Source organism: Sorex fumeus, unplaced genomic scaffold, assembly GCF_029834395.1.
Source record: "Sorex fumeus unplaced genomic scaffold, SorFum_2.1 ptg000003l, whole genome shotgun sequence".
Classification (NCBI taxonomy): domain Eukaryota; kingdom Metazoa; phylum Chordata; class Mammalia; order Eulipotyphla; family Soricidae; genus Sorex; species Sorex fumeus.
In genome coordinates this window covers 29,782,924-29,802,393 of record NW_026606060.1, presented here as the reverse complement: position 1 = coordinate 29,802,393, position 19,470 = coordinate 29,782,924, and the positions used below count along the sequence as shown (strand labels likewise).

The 19,470-nt window shown below is 37.7% G+C and overlaps 1 protein-coding gene across 1 annotated transcript in view; it reads right to left on the bottom strand.

The window, feature by feature from the left end:
- TMTC2 (transmembrane O-mannosyltransferase targeting cadherins 2) overlaps positions 1–19,470 on the bottom strand; it is a 473,463-nt gene that overhangs the window by 178,923 nt on the left and 275,070 nt on the right. The window contains exon 4 of the mRNA XM_056116407.1: positions 17,902–18,016. Coding sequence (XP_055972382.1) covers positions 17,902–18,016 — 115 coding nt within the window. The remainder of the gene's footprint in view (positions 1–17,901; positions 18,017–19,470) is intronic.

Genomic DNA, 19,470 nt, shown 5'->3' with positions numbered 1-19,470 from the left:
TCCTATTATATAGCCCAACTTATAAATCTGTATTAGTTTTAGTAAACTACATAATTATAGAAAGGAAATTAACAAGGTCACTAGAAGGTAATAATACAAGGTGGGGAAAAAAAACAAAGAAAGGAGAACAGAAATGAGTGGCAGAAGTGTGCGGTTTTAAGAGTCAGCAAGGCAGGGCTGGAGTGACAGCACAGTGGGTAGGGCGTTTGCCTTGCATGCAGCTGACTCGGGTTTGATTCCCAACATCACATATGGTCCCCCAAGCACAGCCAAAAGTAATTCCTGAGTGTAGAGCCAGGAGTAACCCCTGTGTATCACTTGGTGTGACCAAAAAAGAAAAAAAAAAAAACACAAGGAGACTTGATATTAATTCACTCAGGCAAATGATTGAAATTGAAAGACAAATGGTATAAGTGATTATTTAGCCACAGAAATATTTTAAAACATTATGTAAATATAAATAGTAGCAACAAGAAATTAATTTTTACAGTATTATCATCTTAATGGGCTAGAAAGACAGCACAGAGGGTAGGGCATTTGCCTTGCACGCAACCGGCCCAGCCTCACAGGTTTGATTCCTCCACCCCTCTTAGAGAGCCCAGCAATCTACCAAGAGTATCTCCCCGCACAGCAAAGCCTGGCAAGCTACCCCATGACATATTTTATATGTGAAACACAGTAACAACAAGTCTCACAATGGAGATGTTACTGGGCCCGCTCAAGCAAATAGATGAACAGTGGGAGGGCCTTGCTGCAGTGCTATCATCTTAATATCCAGATGTCCTTAAATTCCAATTGTTTTAAGCAACTTCTCCATCATAAGGACAAAAGCAGTTAGGTTTTATATAAGAGAAAATGTTAATTACATGCAAGAAAACATTAATATATGTTCTGGTATATCTGGGAAATGATTCTTAAGTCATAATAACTGGAAATCTGCAGAGGGATGATTGAAAATGCACAGATAACAAAACTTACATCTGTTCATTTTTCTTTAGGAGCAGAAGAAAAAGATGATGCATTTTCATAATGGAAGATATTCCTCTAATGAAACTGAAATTAATTTAGTCAAAACTCTGCTGCATACTGCATATCAGCTTGAACTTTATACGAACATAATTTTAGGAGCAACAACAAAAAATGTTCCTGATAATTTCTGGGATGCAGAATCTCCTGCCCCCGCACCAGGCTGCCTTTACCGGGGCTGCTCAGAGGGGGGCGGGTTGAGTTTTCCTTCCAGCCTTAAGAAGAGCCCTGGCAGCCAGCAGCTGAGAACCTTCAGAACCCAGCCACAGCCATGCTCAAGACCACTCTCCACATGCTCAGAGGAGCCTCACACATGAAGGAACTGGCAGAGGAACCCAGATATGTGGAACCCGTAGCTGAGATCTCCAAGCATGCTCGGATATGGACTGGGTCTCCTCCACCCAGATCCCCCATTTTCCAGTAGCTTGGCAGTCACCCACAAACTTCCCCCAGCACCATGTAATCTCATCAACAGCCAAGATTCAGAGACTATAAACACTAAGCTCCCAGAATTGTCTTATAGTCTACTGCACTGATGTACTTAAAGGAGCACATTTTTAAGTTTGGTTTTAATATACTTGCTTGTATTCTCATATATATATATATATATATATATATATATATATATTTATCTTCTCTACCCCTCTCAGGAAGCCCAGGAAGCTACCGAGAGTATCCCTCCTGCTCGGCAGACCCTGGCAAGCTCCCTGTGGCATATTCGATATGCCAAAAACAGTAACAATAACAGGTCTCGTTCCCCTGACCCTGAAAGAGCCTCCAATATGGCACTGTTAGGAAGGACAAGTAAGGCAAGGCTGCAAAAATCTCAGGGTTGGCATCAGGGAGATGCAAATAAAAACAACAATGAGCTATCATCTCACACCACGGAGACTGGCACACATTCAAAAGAACAAAAACAAAAACAACCAGTGTTGGTGTGAATGTGGGGAAAAAGGGATACTCTTTCACTGTTGGTGAGGATGTTTACTAGTACAGCCTTTCTGGAAAACAATATGGACAGTCCTTCAAAAACTATACATTGAGCTTCCATATGGCCCCACAATACCATTTCTGGGAATATATCCTGAGGAGGCAAAAAAATTACAGTAGAAATGACATCTGTACCTATATGTTCACTGCAGGACTGTTCACAATAGAAAAAATCTGGAAACAACCCAAGTAACCTAGAACAGACGACTGGTTAAAGAAACTCTGGTACATCTACACAATGGAATACTATACGGCTATTAGGAAAGATGAAGTCATGAAATTTGATTATAAATGAATAGACATGGAGAGTATCATGCTAAGTGAAATGAGTCAGAAAGAGAGGGACAGACATAGAAGGACTGTACTCATTTGCGTAGTGTACAACAACATAACATGAGGCTGACACCTAAGGATAGTAGATACATAGGAAAGGAAGACTGCTCCATAGCTGGAAGCCTGCCTCATGCGCAAAGGGGAGAAGGCAGCTGGAATAGAGAAGGAGTCATTAAGAAAATGATTCCTTGAGGAGATTTGTCCTGAAAGCAGATAAAGGACCAAACATGATAACCTCTCAGTGTCTGTACTGCAAACCATAATGCCCAAAAGTAGAAAGAGAGTATGGGGAATATTGCCTGCCATGGAGGCAGGGGGAAGGTGGGGAAGGTGGTATACTGGGGATACTGATGGTGGGGAATGTGCACTGGTGGAGGGATGGGTGTTTGATCATTGTGTGATTGTAATCCAAACATGAAAGCTTGTAACTATCTCACGATGATTCAATAAAATTAAAAGAAAACAAATTTTTAAAAAATTTAAACTTTTATGACTGAATCTACTCATGAACAATTTTGTAACTATGCATCTCTCTGTCATTCAATTAAAAAATAGATTAAATAAAATGTGAAAAAAAATCTCAGGGCTGAGACGAACGGAGACATTAGTGGTGCCCGCTCCAGCAACTGATGAAAACGGGATGGCAGTGATACAGTGATAATTTCTGCAACATTCAGTTTTAAAGTTTAGTCAACAAAGTGTTAAAACAGGCTTTGATTGTATCAATTCCTTATAAACCTCATCTATAGACTTTCTAATACATGTCCACAAATTTACTTACAGTGTTCAAAATGAAATAGTCTATACAATTAAAAAGCTATTTTAATGATATATCAGAAATTATACTTTTCATCATTTTTTCAACATGGAAATTTGTTTAACTTTTTCTACACAACTCTTCCTAAAGGAGTATTTCTACATGGAAAACAGACCCAGATAGTGCATTGAAAATTATATCTGCAATAGAAAACACTAATGAGAATTGGGATGATTCCATCTCTTTTCATTACTAGACACCAATTTCTAAAAGAACTCTTATTTCCTCAATTTTATTCTGGATTAAGGTGAAGAGGACAATGCTTACCATTTCCAGCATGCAACCCTAGACACCAACATTGCAATGTTTAGTTTCTATCACTATGGAAGAAATGCTTGTGCACTAAGATTCTGAGACAATTCCATTCAAAAGTATTTGCTGAGTACCGAGCAGCTGCCAACAGCTTTATCATATGCTAGAAACAAAGACATAAATGACTTGCATCCACAGTTCCCAAGATACTCCCAGTTTAAAGTTCAGTTCTTTGGGACCCATGTACTGTATGGAATAAAATTATTTTCTGGGGCATCCTATACAGAAAATGTGCATATTATTTCTAAGTCGACAGATGTTGTACAATGATGCCACACAAAAACAAATAAATACTTAACTTGTAGATATTATATGAGCTTTGGAATATATTATTTCTTCTTACACTCCATCTATCAGCTTCAATGGTATCAAGCACCCCAGTATTGCTTCCTTCAACATAATTTATGATTTCATTTTCTTTGGCAAGTCTCATGAAGATTAGTAGTCCCTGGAATTTACTTAATGGTCTTTCTTTAACTTACATATATATCACACTATTTTTAGTCATTACTTAAACACAGTATTTACATTCAGTTTTAATTTACACACTAGAGGCCTACAATTCTAAAATCTACACTGGATATCTCAGAATGTTCCTAAGGACTGTAGGGACATTCTTGTTACATAGTGGATGCCTCATAGTCATCTGAAATATACAAAGCATCAGCTGAAGAATTTTTCCCAAAACCATGTTTTTCATTTGTATTTCTACTGTGACTTGCTTGCTTTTATATATATATATATATATATATATATATATATATATATATATTCTTTTCTCCTGGCTGTAGGTTCTATCTGCATCTCATAATTACAAAAGCATCTCCCTGGACATAGATGTTAACTTTGCTAATTTTTTTAAGCTGATGCATATTTTAAAAATAAAATAAAAAATAAGAATGAAATCATCCTGAATTTGGGTGGGGGAGAAAGAAAATGGGAGGGGTGACTACTGATAGTTTGCTTCTTAGCAATTCTAGGTACATTGAAAATTCAAGTTGTCCCCTAGTCCGCCATAGAGAAGAAAATGAAAACAAGCATCTCTTGCCAAGGTTGCCTTTGATTGACCAATCACCACTTTATAAACTCACCACCAATCAGAATTGGCTCTACACCAATTTGCATAAAGCTGATCTGAGTGTGCAAACCTTAAATACTCTCCACTTCAGTCAACTGGAACTCAAATGGATCTGGATCTTCTAGGCTGCAATTCTAAAGACCCAAATAAAGTGTTTCTGTACTATGCTTTGAACTAGATTTTGATTTCTTAGACTACACTTTCTTATTTCATACATTTTATTTTTTAAATAGCATTTTTAAATTTATATTTGAAGGGTGATTTTGGGCCCACATCTGGTGGTTATCAGAGATCACTCTGGGTGGGGATTGGGGAACTATCTGGGCTGATGGAGATTAAACAGAGGTCAGCTGCATGCAAAGTAAGCACCTTACCCACTATACTATCTCTCAGGCCCCCATTTAACACATTTTAAATCCAAATTTAATGTCTTAGAGTGAAAAAAGTTCACTTCTTTGTCAGCATATTCCATTCAACATAATGCCTGTTTACACTGAAAGTACTTCAACATTTACTGAGAAAATTTATACTTACTTCCAACACATACATTAGCATATGAATTCATATCAATACATACACTCAGAAAATATAATCATATTAATCCAATTTTATAATTCATCCCTACTTTTCAAAAAATGTATGAAAACTTGTGATATCTGATATTATGTAAAATACAGACTAGATATTTCCCATTAGAACAAAGTTGTAAAATCAACTTACAATGTATGCATTAGACAACAGGTATAATAAGGAACTGAGAAAAAAGTAAATTTCAAAGCTGTAACTAATTTTCCCCATTATATAAACATAACAGGTGACTATAAAATGCAGATGTGTGTATAGAAGAGCAGGTGGTGGGATGTAGAAAAAAATACTATAGACAGAGATTTGTAAAGGTAAATGTCAATAGCAGTTTTCCAGTACTTTCCAGGGAAGGGTAAACTTTAAATATAAAATAGCCTGATTCTAGGGCTGGAGTGATAGCACAGTGGGTAGGGCACTTGCCTTGCAAGCGTTCAACATGGCCAAACCGGGTTCAATTTCTCTGCCCCTCTCGGAGAGCCTGGCAAGCTACCAAGAGTAACTCGCCTGCACGGCAAAGCCTGGCAAGCTACCCATGACCTATTCCAAATGCCAAACACAGTAACAAGTTTCACAATGGAGACGTTACTGGGCCCGCTCAAGCAAATCCATGAACAACAGAAAGACAGTGACAGTGACAGCCTGATTCTAATGTCACACTACTAATACCATTATAAACCTATTCACTAAATACTTACTATCCTGATGACCTATTAAACTGAATGCTTTCAATACACATATAGCCAACTTCAGCAAACATATATGTGATTCCTTTGTTGACCTAACCAGACTTTTGAGACTTTCTAGTACCTATGACAACAAAGCAGGAGAAATTCCAATAAATACAGACACAAGAGCAACTTTTTCTTCTGTGTTCATTTCTACAAAGATGTCTCAATGGAACTGATCACCCCAGGGAACTAAGTGCTAGGAATCTAAACAGATCTAGTTTCCTTTCTCAGACTGCCTTGGAAATTTAGTGAATAGTAATGAATGCTGTAGCAGTTTCATGTGATACAAATTCATAATCTGAAGTACTAATTACATATGATAATTACATATGATGTTTAGTACAGAATACTCTGCAACAAAAATACTTTTCATGAATTTCTTTTTATACTGATCTGGATGTATTATACCTGTAGCTTCTCCATAAAAACATCTCTGACTTCCTAGTTGTACCATTCTGCAGGTATAGGTTTCTTTGCTTCCTCTATTCTGGCATCTTAACAAGGCAGACTTGAGTAAATTTCCTGAATAAAGTATATAATGGCCCAAACTCAAGAATGGATAATTTAATACTAAAATATTTTCAAGAATCTACATGCACAAATGCATATATGATTGATGAAATCGTGAAGCATGGTTAATTTCCCTAGCTTTATATAATCACTAATTCCTACATTTAAAAATGTTGTCAGTAGGGCTTAGAGGAATGCTGCAATAGCTTAAAGCCTCAGCCTTGCAAGCGGGTGGTCATGAGTCAAATCCCCAGTGTCACTACATTTACCAAACAGGAAAACAGAATCATGCCTGTAATCACAGGTGATTTCTGTGCAGGTATGTTTAAGTACCTGGACTTAACGGGTCCTGGGACTGAGATCTCCAAGCCTACTTGGATCGGGGCTGAGCATCCTCCACCCAGATCCTCCAAATTCCAGTAGGCTCCCTGGCACCGTGTAATCCCATCAACGGCCAAGATCCAGAGACTATAAAACCCAGCTCCCGGAAGGCGGCCGAGCGACATCTTATTATCTCATTCCTACTTTGGACAAACTGGTTGGCTACCGAATGTAACCTGCCCACATGGCAGAGTCTGGCAAACTCCCCGTGGTGTATCCAATATGCCAAATACCAGTAACAATGTTGGGTCTCATTCTACTAACTCTGAAACAGCCTTGAATATGGCACTTCCTAAAAAATCTCAGGGCTAGGACGAAGGAGACGTTACTGGGGCCTGCTCGAGGCAATCGACGAATAACAGGATGGTCGTGATCGTGATTGTGATGTTTAAGTACCATGGAAAGGTGTGCTCCATGATGAGGGAACACAACCAAGATGTGCAACACTGCAACTAAAATCATGTCCAAGCAACATGGCAAGGAAGTATATTTCATCTTGAGCAAGTGTATGAGAGCGACAAGGAAACTGAGAGCCACAGGGAACCCCTGGAGAAAACACAACAAGAATGTGCTTGGCTCAACTAAAGGGTATGACCCTGGAAAGCACAAGTATAAGCACTTCAACTAAATAATACTCCGTGAGCACCAGAGCAAAAATAAACAAGTACCAGTGAGGCATGTGTGGAAGCCTTGGTTACTGCAGTAGTAGATGCAATGAAAAAGGAAGGAATGATGCCTATCTGTACACAGCATTTTATTTCTCTATTAGTTAATAAAGACTAGACTTATATGCTAAGCTAACCTATTTGCCCTGTAGAGATGACTAACATGATAAGAAATTTAAAAAGTGAGTGGACACTATCAGAAGGTGAAGATGAACAATACATTTCTGAGAACAAAGGTCAGCAGTATGAACACTATCTCAAGCAAGATTTTTAAAGGCAATAAATATGTTGGGACCCTCAAAACATTTCCCCTTTTAATAAGAGAGAACTTTATGTGTAATTATACACTTCATTATTTATAATAGATTATTGTTAGTACTGAGTAGAAATATCTGGATTCATTTTGCTAAAACATGCCTTGGCAAGTTATCTACTTAAGTAACACATACTTTCTTTTTATTAATTATGAAAATAAAGTGTTTTAAGTTTGTTTATAATAAAGAAGATATTTCCAGAGCTGGATAGGAGGAAGGGAAAAAGAACTCAAACTTTGACTGTAAAATACTATCTTCCTGAATTTTTAACCTGTATGAGTATATTTTAAATAAACTGCTTCCTTCTCGAATAATGAGAGTCATAGTTCAAATCCCCTAGTCCAATAAAATAAGTATAGACTTTGTCAAGGTATTTTTATATGCTTTTGTTTTGATACAATTTTCATACACATATATATTTACAAGCACATAGGCACAAATAAGAAATATCTATGTAGAGAATATGCACATATATAGATGTATGTATATATGTGCATACATATAGATATATCATGGCAGAGCCTGGCAAGCTACCCGTGGCATATTCTATATGCCAAAAACAGTAACAGTAATGGGTTTCATTCCCCAGTTCCTGAAAGAGTCTCCAATACTGCAGCTTTGGTTTAAGGAGAGGCAACTAAAATCGCAGGACTTGGATGAATGGAAACATTACTGGTGCCCACTTGAGTAAATGGATGAACAGTGGGAGGACAGTGATACAGTGATATGAATATATATGCATATATGCATGCATTCACCCACCATACATTCTTGGCAGGAAACCATTTCCTGAACTCTAGTCATTTGAGCTGGAACTGGAGGTCTTCAGCTGTCGGGCTCTGCTTGGGGAGGGAAACTCAACCCACCCTCCTCCAAGGGGCCCCTGTGAAGACAGACAGGCATGGAAGCAGGAGACTCTGTGCTGTTCTCTTCCAGGAGCAGTGTTTTATAGTTTCTGGGTCTTGGCCGTTGATGGAGTTGGTAGGTGTAATGGGATCTGGGTGAGGAGGCACCAGTCCCAATCCGAGCAGGCTTGGAGATCTACGCCCTGGGTCTCACACACCTCCAGTTTCAGCCACACCCATGCTCAAGACCACTCTCCACACGTTCAGAAGAGCCTCACGCATGAAGGAACCAGCAGATGAACCCAGGTGTGCGGAACCCGGGGCATAGATCTCCAAGCCCGCTTGGATTGGGACTTGGGCCTCCTTCACCCAGATCCCCTATTCTCCAGGCGTTACACCCACCAACTGCTCCTGGTGCAGTGTAATCCCATCAATGGTCTAGACCCAGAGACTATAAAACCCTGCTCCCGGAAGCGCATGGCGGGTAGTGGACATCTTATTATATAGGTCTTACTCTGGAGAACCTGGCAGGCTACCAAAAGTATCCTGCCCACATGGCAGAGTCTGGCAAACTCCCCGTGGTGTATTCAATATGCGAAAAACAAGTAACAATGATGGGTTCTCCTGACCCTGAATGAGCCTCGAATGTGGCACTTGTTAAAATCTCAGGGCTAGGATGAAGGAGACGTTACTGGTGCCTGCTCGAGGAAATCGATGACCAACAGGATGACAGTGACAGTCATTTGAGCAAGGGTTAATTGCTCCACCATTCCTGTCATTCCTACAATTAAAGATCAGGAACTTGCCTTTCAGTGGGTTCAAAGAATGACTCAGTTCCAAATCCAGTGGTAACATCACCATCCTGTCTGTTCTATAATCTCTCTAGAGTGGTTAAAACACAGCTCTCAATTAACAAATAAATTCCTTATTAGAATTAAATCTAGGTTGACAAATCTACATTCTTATTTTCCCATATTGCTGTATATGGTGAAACTACTTCCTTCTAAGAATCCCTAGCACCATTAGATTTAGAAACTAATTAAAATGCTGGGAAAAAAACTTAAGCTTTGTAAAGGAATCTTTTACCTGCCTAGCTGCCTTCATCTCCCCTGATAAACCATGAGCTTCTGTCTTACCTCTTTCTGTCTTACACTATAGGCAGTTATTCTGAATATTATCTGTCAAGAATAAATAAATCAAATAAATATTTGGGAGTTCCCCTCCAGCTTCTCAGAACAGATTTTATTTGGAAATAATACAGTCTCTGCAGATGTAAGATTCAGTTAACATGGGTGGGCCTCTAACCCACACCGGCTGGTATTCCTCTAACATGTGAAGACAGAGACTCCCAAGGAGAACACCAGGTGATGACAAAGGCAGAGATTGGAACTATGCAGCTACAAGCCAAGGAACTCTAACATATGCCAACAAACCACAGGGAAGAGGCATGCTGGGTCCCCCCACAGGCTTCAGAGGAAGCCTGGCCTTGCCAACACCAGGGTTTTGGAGCGCTTGTCTCAGGAACTGTGACACAAAAAAATTTCTGTTTCAAGTTGCCTTGTTAATGGTACTATGTTATATTTATTCTACGAGGCTAACACACAAGCCAACAAATATAAATGTGTGTGTTCGTGAACTTGCCAAGAAAATGCAATACTGGATATCTGATTCAAGAAATATTTACAGGATAACCCCAAACTACTTAATTATACCTATCAAAATATACTTACATCATTCAAAAATGTAGTTATCTAACTCCCACTACGAATTTTATCCCATATATTGAAAAAATAGGATCTTCTCTGCTGACATAAATTGACAATTTAGAAAAAGAACAATAGTTTAAGCTACAGCAAAAGACACAATGACCTATAGAAACTGTTAAACCCTCAAAAAACGTGAATATGGATAGAGAAAAATTACATATGAGCTACAACAGAAACTAGTAATACTATTTATTCCACATGGATATGTTATAGTTATTGTTTTTGAGTCTTGTTCTCTGAGGCAGATGGTGATCAAAGGCCTTCTTGACATTTGTAAAGATAATCATATATATGTTTTCCTTGTTGATATAGAATATAATATATAAATATAATATAAATATTAGACTTAGAATATAAATAATTATATTTAAAATGTAATTAAGCAGCAACATTGAATATTATACCTAATTCCATTTAATAGTGGAATTTTAACCTCCTAATATGATACTCTATCAACTATATATATATATTTTTTTCCCCCCAAAAGTTTGGTGTCTAGGGGAAAGGAAGGGGAGTCTACAACCATGGCTCTCAATGTTCTGATGCTGGGCTGTGGTCTGATAGTTTAGTATCCAGCACTCCAGCACAACACTCATCAGCAGTGCTGGGCAGTCAAGAGCACTGGGCTGAGCTCAGTTCATGCACAAGCTCTGGAACTTTGTATCTGCGAGACTTGTGCCCTAGAACTGAAGCCATACTGTTGATTCACCCTTGACATTATTTTTAAAACATATCTGTACCTCTATCGATAATTATCTTGTGCTGCTATGGTTTTGTTTTTTCTTACATGTTTTTTGTTGTTTTTTGAGTTTTGAGGTTTTTTAAGGTTTCCTGTATTACTTTTTATTGTACTAGAAAATACAGCCAGAGTTTTTGCTGTATTACCTAGCATATCTCTCTCTTTCTCTCTCTCTATCTCTCTCTCTCTCTCTGTCTCTCTCTCTCTCTCACACACACACACACATACACACACAAACACACACATACACAACACAGCCTGACTGTATCTAGTGCAAGAAAAATCTGTTCATTAAAATTTTGATAAAATTTGTCAAGCAACTTAATTTGTTTCTTGTGGAAAGATTATTTTTTAGGACTTTCAACTTTTTCCAGTTTTTGATTTAGACTGTTCACCTCTACAAGGCCAGTTAAGATATATTTAGAACTCATATTACTAAGATTTTTATACATGTGACTAATGGTATGTTATTTTCAGCTTCTGTATTATCTTACTGTAGCCATTTTTTTCAGTTGTTGTATTCGAGATTCTCTGCATTGTTTTGCCCTTTTTGAAACAGTCTTTTAAAAATTAAGATCATGGGGACTGGTGAAACAGTTGAACCTGGTTCAATTCCCAGCACTCAGGGTAAGCCCTGGGCACACGTGGGTACGGTCCAACACCCCACCACCACCAAAATTAAATAAATAAATAAATATTTTATATTGACAATTAATTCCCATTATTTCTCCCTATTCTACTCGACATTTTCTTTATACTTCATTTAAGGTAAAGGTAAAGGTAAAGGCCCTCCCGTTGATCGTCGATTCGCTCGAGCGGGCCCAGTAACATCTCCATTGGAGACTTTGTTGTTACTGTGTTTGGCAACTGAGTTTATTTATAGCTCCATTTCTAGTTTTTCAGTTTGGATAATTAGTTGGATACTTACAATTTTAAAACAAAAATTATAATTAATGGTAGACAACATTTCTCTTATCCCCAGTAATGATCCCCTCTGTTCTGTTAAAAATTTAAAATTGAATAAATCATATTAAATTTCTTATGTGCATTCTGAATCTAATGCCTAATGAAATATTCAATATTCTATTGGATTACCTGTTTAAATACCAGTTGGGAAAGACTGAGACAAATCTATAACAGCAGTGAAAGGATATTGATGAGTATTTTTCAGTCTAGAAATCAATTGCATTTCAGATGCCACAAGCAGTGCAGTTAAAAGGTTGAAAGTTGACTATGTATTTATAAAATTTGACATTATAAATCAGTGAGCAATGATCCATCTGCTTTGCCCCTGAAAATTTATTATACTTGAAAAGAAAAACCAACATCATAACTTAAACCCGTTAAACCTTGTCTCTAAAAAAAGTGACATACAAAATGCTGATTTTAATAAGATTGGCAGTGTTAAAATAGTGCTAGGCAAATAGATATATTCCATTCAATGTTATTAATGGTAAAGTAGGTGTTGTCTTCAACTTCACATTGAATATTCTCGATAACTACAGTTTGAAGTGATACCAGAACATTGTAATTAATGGATTTAAATAATTCAAAATGCTTCTGCCATATTTCTCCCCAGAGGGGGATTGTGCACAGTTGACTGTGTTCAGGGATTATAGCTGGCTCTGTGCTCAGGGGCCACTCAGTTTGCAAACCCACTGATGATTAAACAAAACACAGTTGAGTAAATGAGTGGTTGTCATTTTAAATAAGTACCTTGGTCATGAATGTGGCTCCCGTGGTAGAGCACCTATCTTATGTGGGTGAGTGTTGGGTTTGATCCCTAGCACCACCCAGCCCCTCCCTGCACACCGCAGCAATAAAAGCACAAACTCAACGCTTCTCTTCAGTTCAAAGTATTTTATGTCTGCACGTTAAAGTGACTTGAAGTCAATGTTTTTGGAAATACGTGACATGTATTGAAGGCTTTTGTGATACATTCATATTATTTCTGTGAGTGTGAGCAGATATACTATCATAACTTAGCTTATGATCATTTCAAGTACTGGCTCCTTCATTATTTGAGACGGTTTACAAATTGCCTCTCTACTGCCTTCTTCTCATTCTGCAGTCTTTATCTGAAGACTCAGAAATAACATATGTAAAAAACTAAGATGAGTGCTTAGCACAGAAAGATACATAGGTAATTGCTAGCAAAGATAGAAAAATGGCAGAATTTTATAAACAAAAAGTAAACAAAACAGTATCTATGTACCTCTTGAGTATAACTTGATATTATATCAAAGTTTTAAAACCTGTCCTCAAAGTTGTGAAATCTTAAAGAGCAACACAAGGATTTTCACATGTAAACCACAAATCACTGAACTGAAGCTTACATAATATTTCTTCAAATCATTTTCTTCAAATAATTATTTTTCTTTTTCTTCACCCAGGATGATAGTTAATATCATATTTAGATGTGATACCTAATATATACTTAGATGTGCTTGTTGTGCATTTCATATAAATATGTATATATATATAAAATTAAATTTCAGGGATTAATTTAAACATGATCTGTGACTCCCTAAACTACACCCATACTAGGCTATGGTGGTGTACTTTACTGTCTAATAAATTACAAAATGATCCAAGCTATTTTCCTAATAAAATTTTCTGAAAAAGAAGTCTTTTAAGAAAGAAACCAGATTATGAGCATTTAATGCTTTTTAACCTTAAGTTGCTGATTAATGTTTACATAGAAAAGTGAACTGGAACTTGTTTCCCAGAAATTTACAAAGAAAACTAGGTTATGAGCATTGAATGTTTTTTTTTTTAAATTTCAGTTGCTAACTAAAGTTTACATAGAAAAAACAGAAATTTGCTTCCCAGAAATTTTTAAAAGTCATTAGCAATAAGCAATTGATGCCAACAAAAATGATTAGATTTATAAATTTCAGACTTTGGTCATGAAACATCTTTGAAGTAAGATGATAGTCCAGGATATGGCTCAGTTTAAAGCGCATGTTTTGCAATGTGTGAGGTGCCTAGATTTCATCTCTACAGGAAGAAACAATATCATAACTATAACTGATAAGAAATGTGATTAACATCTATTACCATGCTGCAAAGGAGTATAATCTGGTTATGCTTATTGGTAAAACAAAGTAAAAGTAAATTCCATTTCTTTTCAGAATTCAAAGTAGAATACACATGAAAAATATATAATGAAAATAGCATATCTATCTCAGAGGGAAAATCTTCTATGGCAAGAAAACTCTAAATTATTCATGAGAAAACTTGGCATTTTTTCTTACTTACATAAATAAAAAGAGATATGTTTGCTCCTAAGGATATATGGTACCAAATATATTTATAGTACTATGGATTGTAAAAGTTCTACTTTACATATGCTTTATAAAAAATTTACCATAGAATTCACTTATTTTAAAATATTATTCTTGAATAACATTCTCTTAGCCATGTCGCTTACATAATCCTGCAGTTTAAAATCATGCTCAATGTTTCTTGTAAAATTTAAGCCTCTCTGACACACAGAGTGATCTATCTCAAATGTGGGGTATAAGAAAACATAATGGGGGAAGGATGAATTCCTGATGACAATGGAAACAAACAACATGAGAACTAGTAGTTAGTAGGAAACGTGACATTTATTGGGACTTGGGGACAGAATAGGGAGCAGGTAATGACTATGGTGGCAGGAAGATCAACTGGCAGGCAGATGTGGTGCTGAACGGTAGTAGAGTGTTTTATATGAAACCCTATAAGCAATAGTACTGCAAACCACAAAGCAAAAAGTAAAAACATATATATGTATACTGCAGAGCCTGGCAAGCTACCTGTGGTGTATTCGATACGCCAAAAACAGTAACAATAATGGGTTTCATTCACCTGACCTGAAAGAGCCCCCAGTGATAGAGTGATATCTATATATGTATATATATATACATATATATATATTAAAAATTCCTCTCGTAGAGGCAGACTGGTGGGTGGGAGGCAAATTAGAGTGGGGATATGGGAACTGGTGGAGGAAAGTGGGCACTGGTAAAGGGATTGGCGTTGAAACAATGCATGTCTGAAACCAAATCATGAAAAACTCTGTTATTTCGTGGTAACTAAATTTTTTTTAAATTTAAAAAAATTAAGCCTCTCCATTTGAACTGACAGCGAAATATAGCTTAAAAAACCCATCATTGGCCAATAAATTAGATCAAAGCACATGCTTAGTATGTAGGAGCTTGAGGTTCAATCTTAATCCCTGGCACTGTTTCGGTTCCCTGAACCATTGGCAGTAGCCCTCAAGCACTGAGATGACAGTGTAACCCCTAAGCAGAGCCAGCTGGAGCCCCTACCCTCCTCTTTCCAGGCCAATCATATTATTAAAATGACATTTATGACCTACCCTACCCCTGCAATTAGAAAAATAATTCTAATCGTAGGGCCAGAGAGAAAGTACAGTCGGTAAGATGCTTGCCTTGCCTGCAGCTGACCTGGGTTCTATTCCCTAAATCTGGCCCCTGCATATGGTGTCCGAACCCTGCTGAGAGTGAGTCATACCTGGGCAAACCCTCAACATTAGGTATGAACCAAAACTTAAAAAAAAAACAGAGAAGTCTTATCTTGTTAATAACCACCTCTCTAGCCAGAATTTCTCATTAGGGTTTGGGGATGTTTATTTAAATGTTTATTCACAGTTCATTTTTAAGTATTCAGATTAGGTTAAAAAATGTAGCTTTATAACAAAATATGAGATTAATACCCAAGAATAGCTGAGATCAGCACCAGGAGGATTACTCCATAGCTTAGTGGCCAGTCGGGCATTCTAGAGGAAAGGGCAGCTCAGATAGAGAAGGGAACACCAAATAAAGGGTGTTTGGAGGACCCTCCCAGGAGGGGAGATGCATGTCGAAAGTGGACTATGGACTGAACATGTTTGCCACTCAATGCCTCTTTTGCAGACCACAACACCCAAAAGGAGAGAGAGAACACAGGGGATTGCCCTGCCACAGAGGCAGGGGGGGATGGGGGGATGGGGGTGGGGGGGATATTATCCATGGTGGTGGAAAATGGGCACTGGTGGAGGGATGGGTATCTGATCATTGTATAATCAAACCCAAGCACAAAAAATTGTAAATCTAAAAAAATAAAAAAATAAAATAAAAGCACCTAAAAAAAAATGTAGCTTTAAATTAACTGTATTTTTTCACTAGATAAAATCATCATCAGCCTAGATGGAAACTTTTTTTTTTTGCCTGGCTTTCAGGTAATACCATGAGAGGTGTGTGTGTGTGTGTGTGTGTGTGTGTGTGTGTGTGTGTGCGCGCGCGCGCGTGCGTGTGTTTTAATTCACTTGTTTTAATTTGGTTGGTGGGGGGGGCAGGCACCGGATGGTGCTCAGGGCTTATTTCTGCCTCTGCACTCACTGATCACTCCTAGAAGACTTGGAGGAACATATGGTGTGGTGGGTAAGGAAAGCAGCTTGACCTCTTTTCAACTAGTAGGTCAAACTAAGAGAAAAACACAGTCAGTGAAGGGGTACTGGTCATTAGGCTTCCCATGGTGGAGGGAGAGTAAAAGAATGGTGGGGAAAGGGAGCAGGCAGCACTGGGACTGGGTGCAGGGAAGTAGGCACTCTGATGTTTTGTGCATGCAACCCTTCTATTAAATTCTTGTAAATCAGGGTGCCTACACTGTCACACTGTTGCACTCTCCTTCCGTTGTTCATCGATTTGCTGGAGCGGGCCCAGTAACATCTGCATTGTGAGAGTTGTTGCTACTGTGCTTGGCATATCGAATATGTCACGGGGAGCTTGCCAAGCTTTGCCAGGCGGGCGAGATACTCTCAGTAGTTTGCCATGCTCTTGGAGAGGGACGGAGGAATCGACTTCAGCTTGACTGGGCAGGAGCACGCAAGGCAAATTCCCTACCACTGTGCTATCTCTCCAGCCCTGGACCTGTAGGGTGCTTACAATCAAATGAAATTTAAATTTAAAATAAACATATGTAGAATGGAAGAATACGGTAAGAGAGCTGGTAACCCACATTGGCAAGCAAGACATGCCTTTGACAATGTTGCCTTCAGATTGGGGGAAAAAAAAAACTCTCCTTTGTGTTTCATCAAGTTTAGAGAATGTCACTATTATAAAAGAGTCATTATATAGAAGAGTGTCAAAAGAAACAAAAAAAGAAAATTCAGTTAGTTTACATTTACCCACAGATATCTCACTGTACTCTCTAGAGTTTTTTAATCAAATAACAGAAGAAAATTTCCCCTAGATATTTTTCTAACTTAATACATACAAATATTCTATACAAATATTCTAATATCTGTCATTATCACAAACTAATCATCAGTGTCTTTGGAGAGGAGGAAACATTATCTTACTTGATGATACCAGGTTTACTAGATATTTTTAATACTTTCTGACAAGAAATTCTTTAAGAGAGGATAAAAATCTACCATTTTTGATAATCAAGTCAGCAACTAAATAAGTTATCACTTGTAACAGTCTCATTTTATGAAGCCAACTATACATTAATAGTATTTAATTTTTAAGTATAGTCACTTAAATCAATTTTTATGTTTATATAGCATAGTAATTTCTAAAAATTCAGGCAAATTATAACGATTTAGCTCAACCTCTGCCAAAAAATGACAAACGCTATTCACCTATTAGTCTCAGAAGGAGAATTAATAAAAAGACTAAATATACACACAGACACACACAGACACACACACACACATACACAGAGCTACAATCTTCACCACTTCCCACTGTTAAAACAATCATGCTTCTCACCCCAGGTTTCAAGATGAACCAAAAAAAAAAAAAGCAATGTATACTCACAAATTATAAAGCATGTCTGCCATGTTGCTACGGTAGTACAATGCATTTCTATAGGCGCTTTCGGCTTCAGAAATTTTGCTCTGACTCTTCAGAACATTTCCAAGGTTACCCCATGCTGCAAAGAAAAGAAGCAAGTATTCAGGCTGAGGATTAATACAATTATACATGACACAGTATCAGGACATCAAGAAGTACTGCAGGGTGAAAAACCTGCATAAACCATTTCATAAAAGGGAACTTTATTTCCTTTAAACTCTAGTGTTTCACCAAACCAGATGATTACATCAAAGCCAAAACAATAAAAATAATTATGATGTCTCAAAGTGATATATACAGAGTTTATCATAAGGCCAAGAACAATGTTGTGTTAAGATCATCTACAAAGACTCAGTACTCTTTCAGATTTCAGTAGGGGTCTTCATGGCCTGAATTTATTGCATACTTGCTGATCAGAAACTGTAAAATACACAAAGATGTCACTAAAATATTTTTTGAACAAACTTATGACACAGAACTAGGGATGAAAATTAATGTAGCCAAAGAAAAGCAAAGCTATAAAAAGGCAAACAAATCCTCAGAACATAATGGTAGAACATGTTTCATAAGCTTCACCAATATAATCCCAGATAATGTCCCTCTAAACCTATCCTACCATAGGAAGTTCACTTATGAAAAAAATCATTATCTCAGTAACTGAATACATAAATCTGTCTATGTATTATAAGATAGTGACCTCAAAAACTAGAACCCCTTCTCCCAACTATAAGAAGAGGAATGATGTGAGGACAAACTTACTGGAGAGAGAGGGGCAGAAGGGAAGGGGGGAGCCTGAAGTTGATTCTTACAGAACAAACATAATCTTACAGAGTATCAGTTGAGATAAGTTATCTTAGAGACTAAGATAAATGAGATGAAACAAGAAAATTCTTAATCTTACTACACACAAAAAAGATAAAGGGGGATGGTTAATAGTCTACTGGGTTTCAATCACAAGCACCATGTGGTCTTCCAAGCACCACTGGGAGCAGCCCTGAATGCCCTAAGCACAGCCATGTGTGGCCCTTAGCACCCCAAATCTAAGCATTCAGGCTTTTCCAGGTTCATCACTTGCATAAGACCCAAGCAGCAACTGAAATGAGTCAGAAAGAGAAGGACAGATATAGAAGGACTGTACTCATTTTGTGGAGTAAAAAATAATATAATATGAGACTGACGCCCAAGGATGGTAGACATAAAGGCCAGGAAGATTGATTGCTCCATAGTTTGAAGCCTGCTTCATGAACAAGGGGTGGGGGGGGAGATAACATAAAATTAAAAAACAAACAAAAAAAAGACTCAAGCAGCAAAAGTCCAAACACTGGTACTCTAGACATATTCATCCTTTTCATAAAAGCCATTCATCTATCACATTTCAGTGATAAAATGGGAAACAAAAAGACAATCCACAGAGATCGCTCAAAGGGATGGAATGCATCCATAGCTTACATGAGCAAATTTGACTACTGGCACTGCACAGCTCAAAGAAACTGCTGAGTGTTGCCCTGGTGACCCCCGACCCTCCTGGTTCCC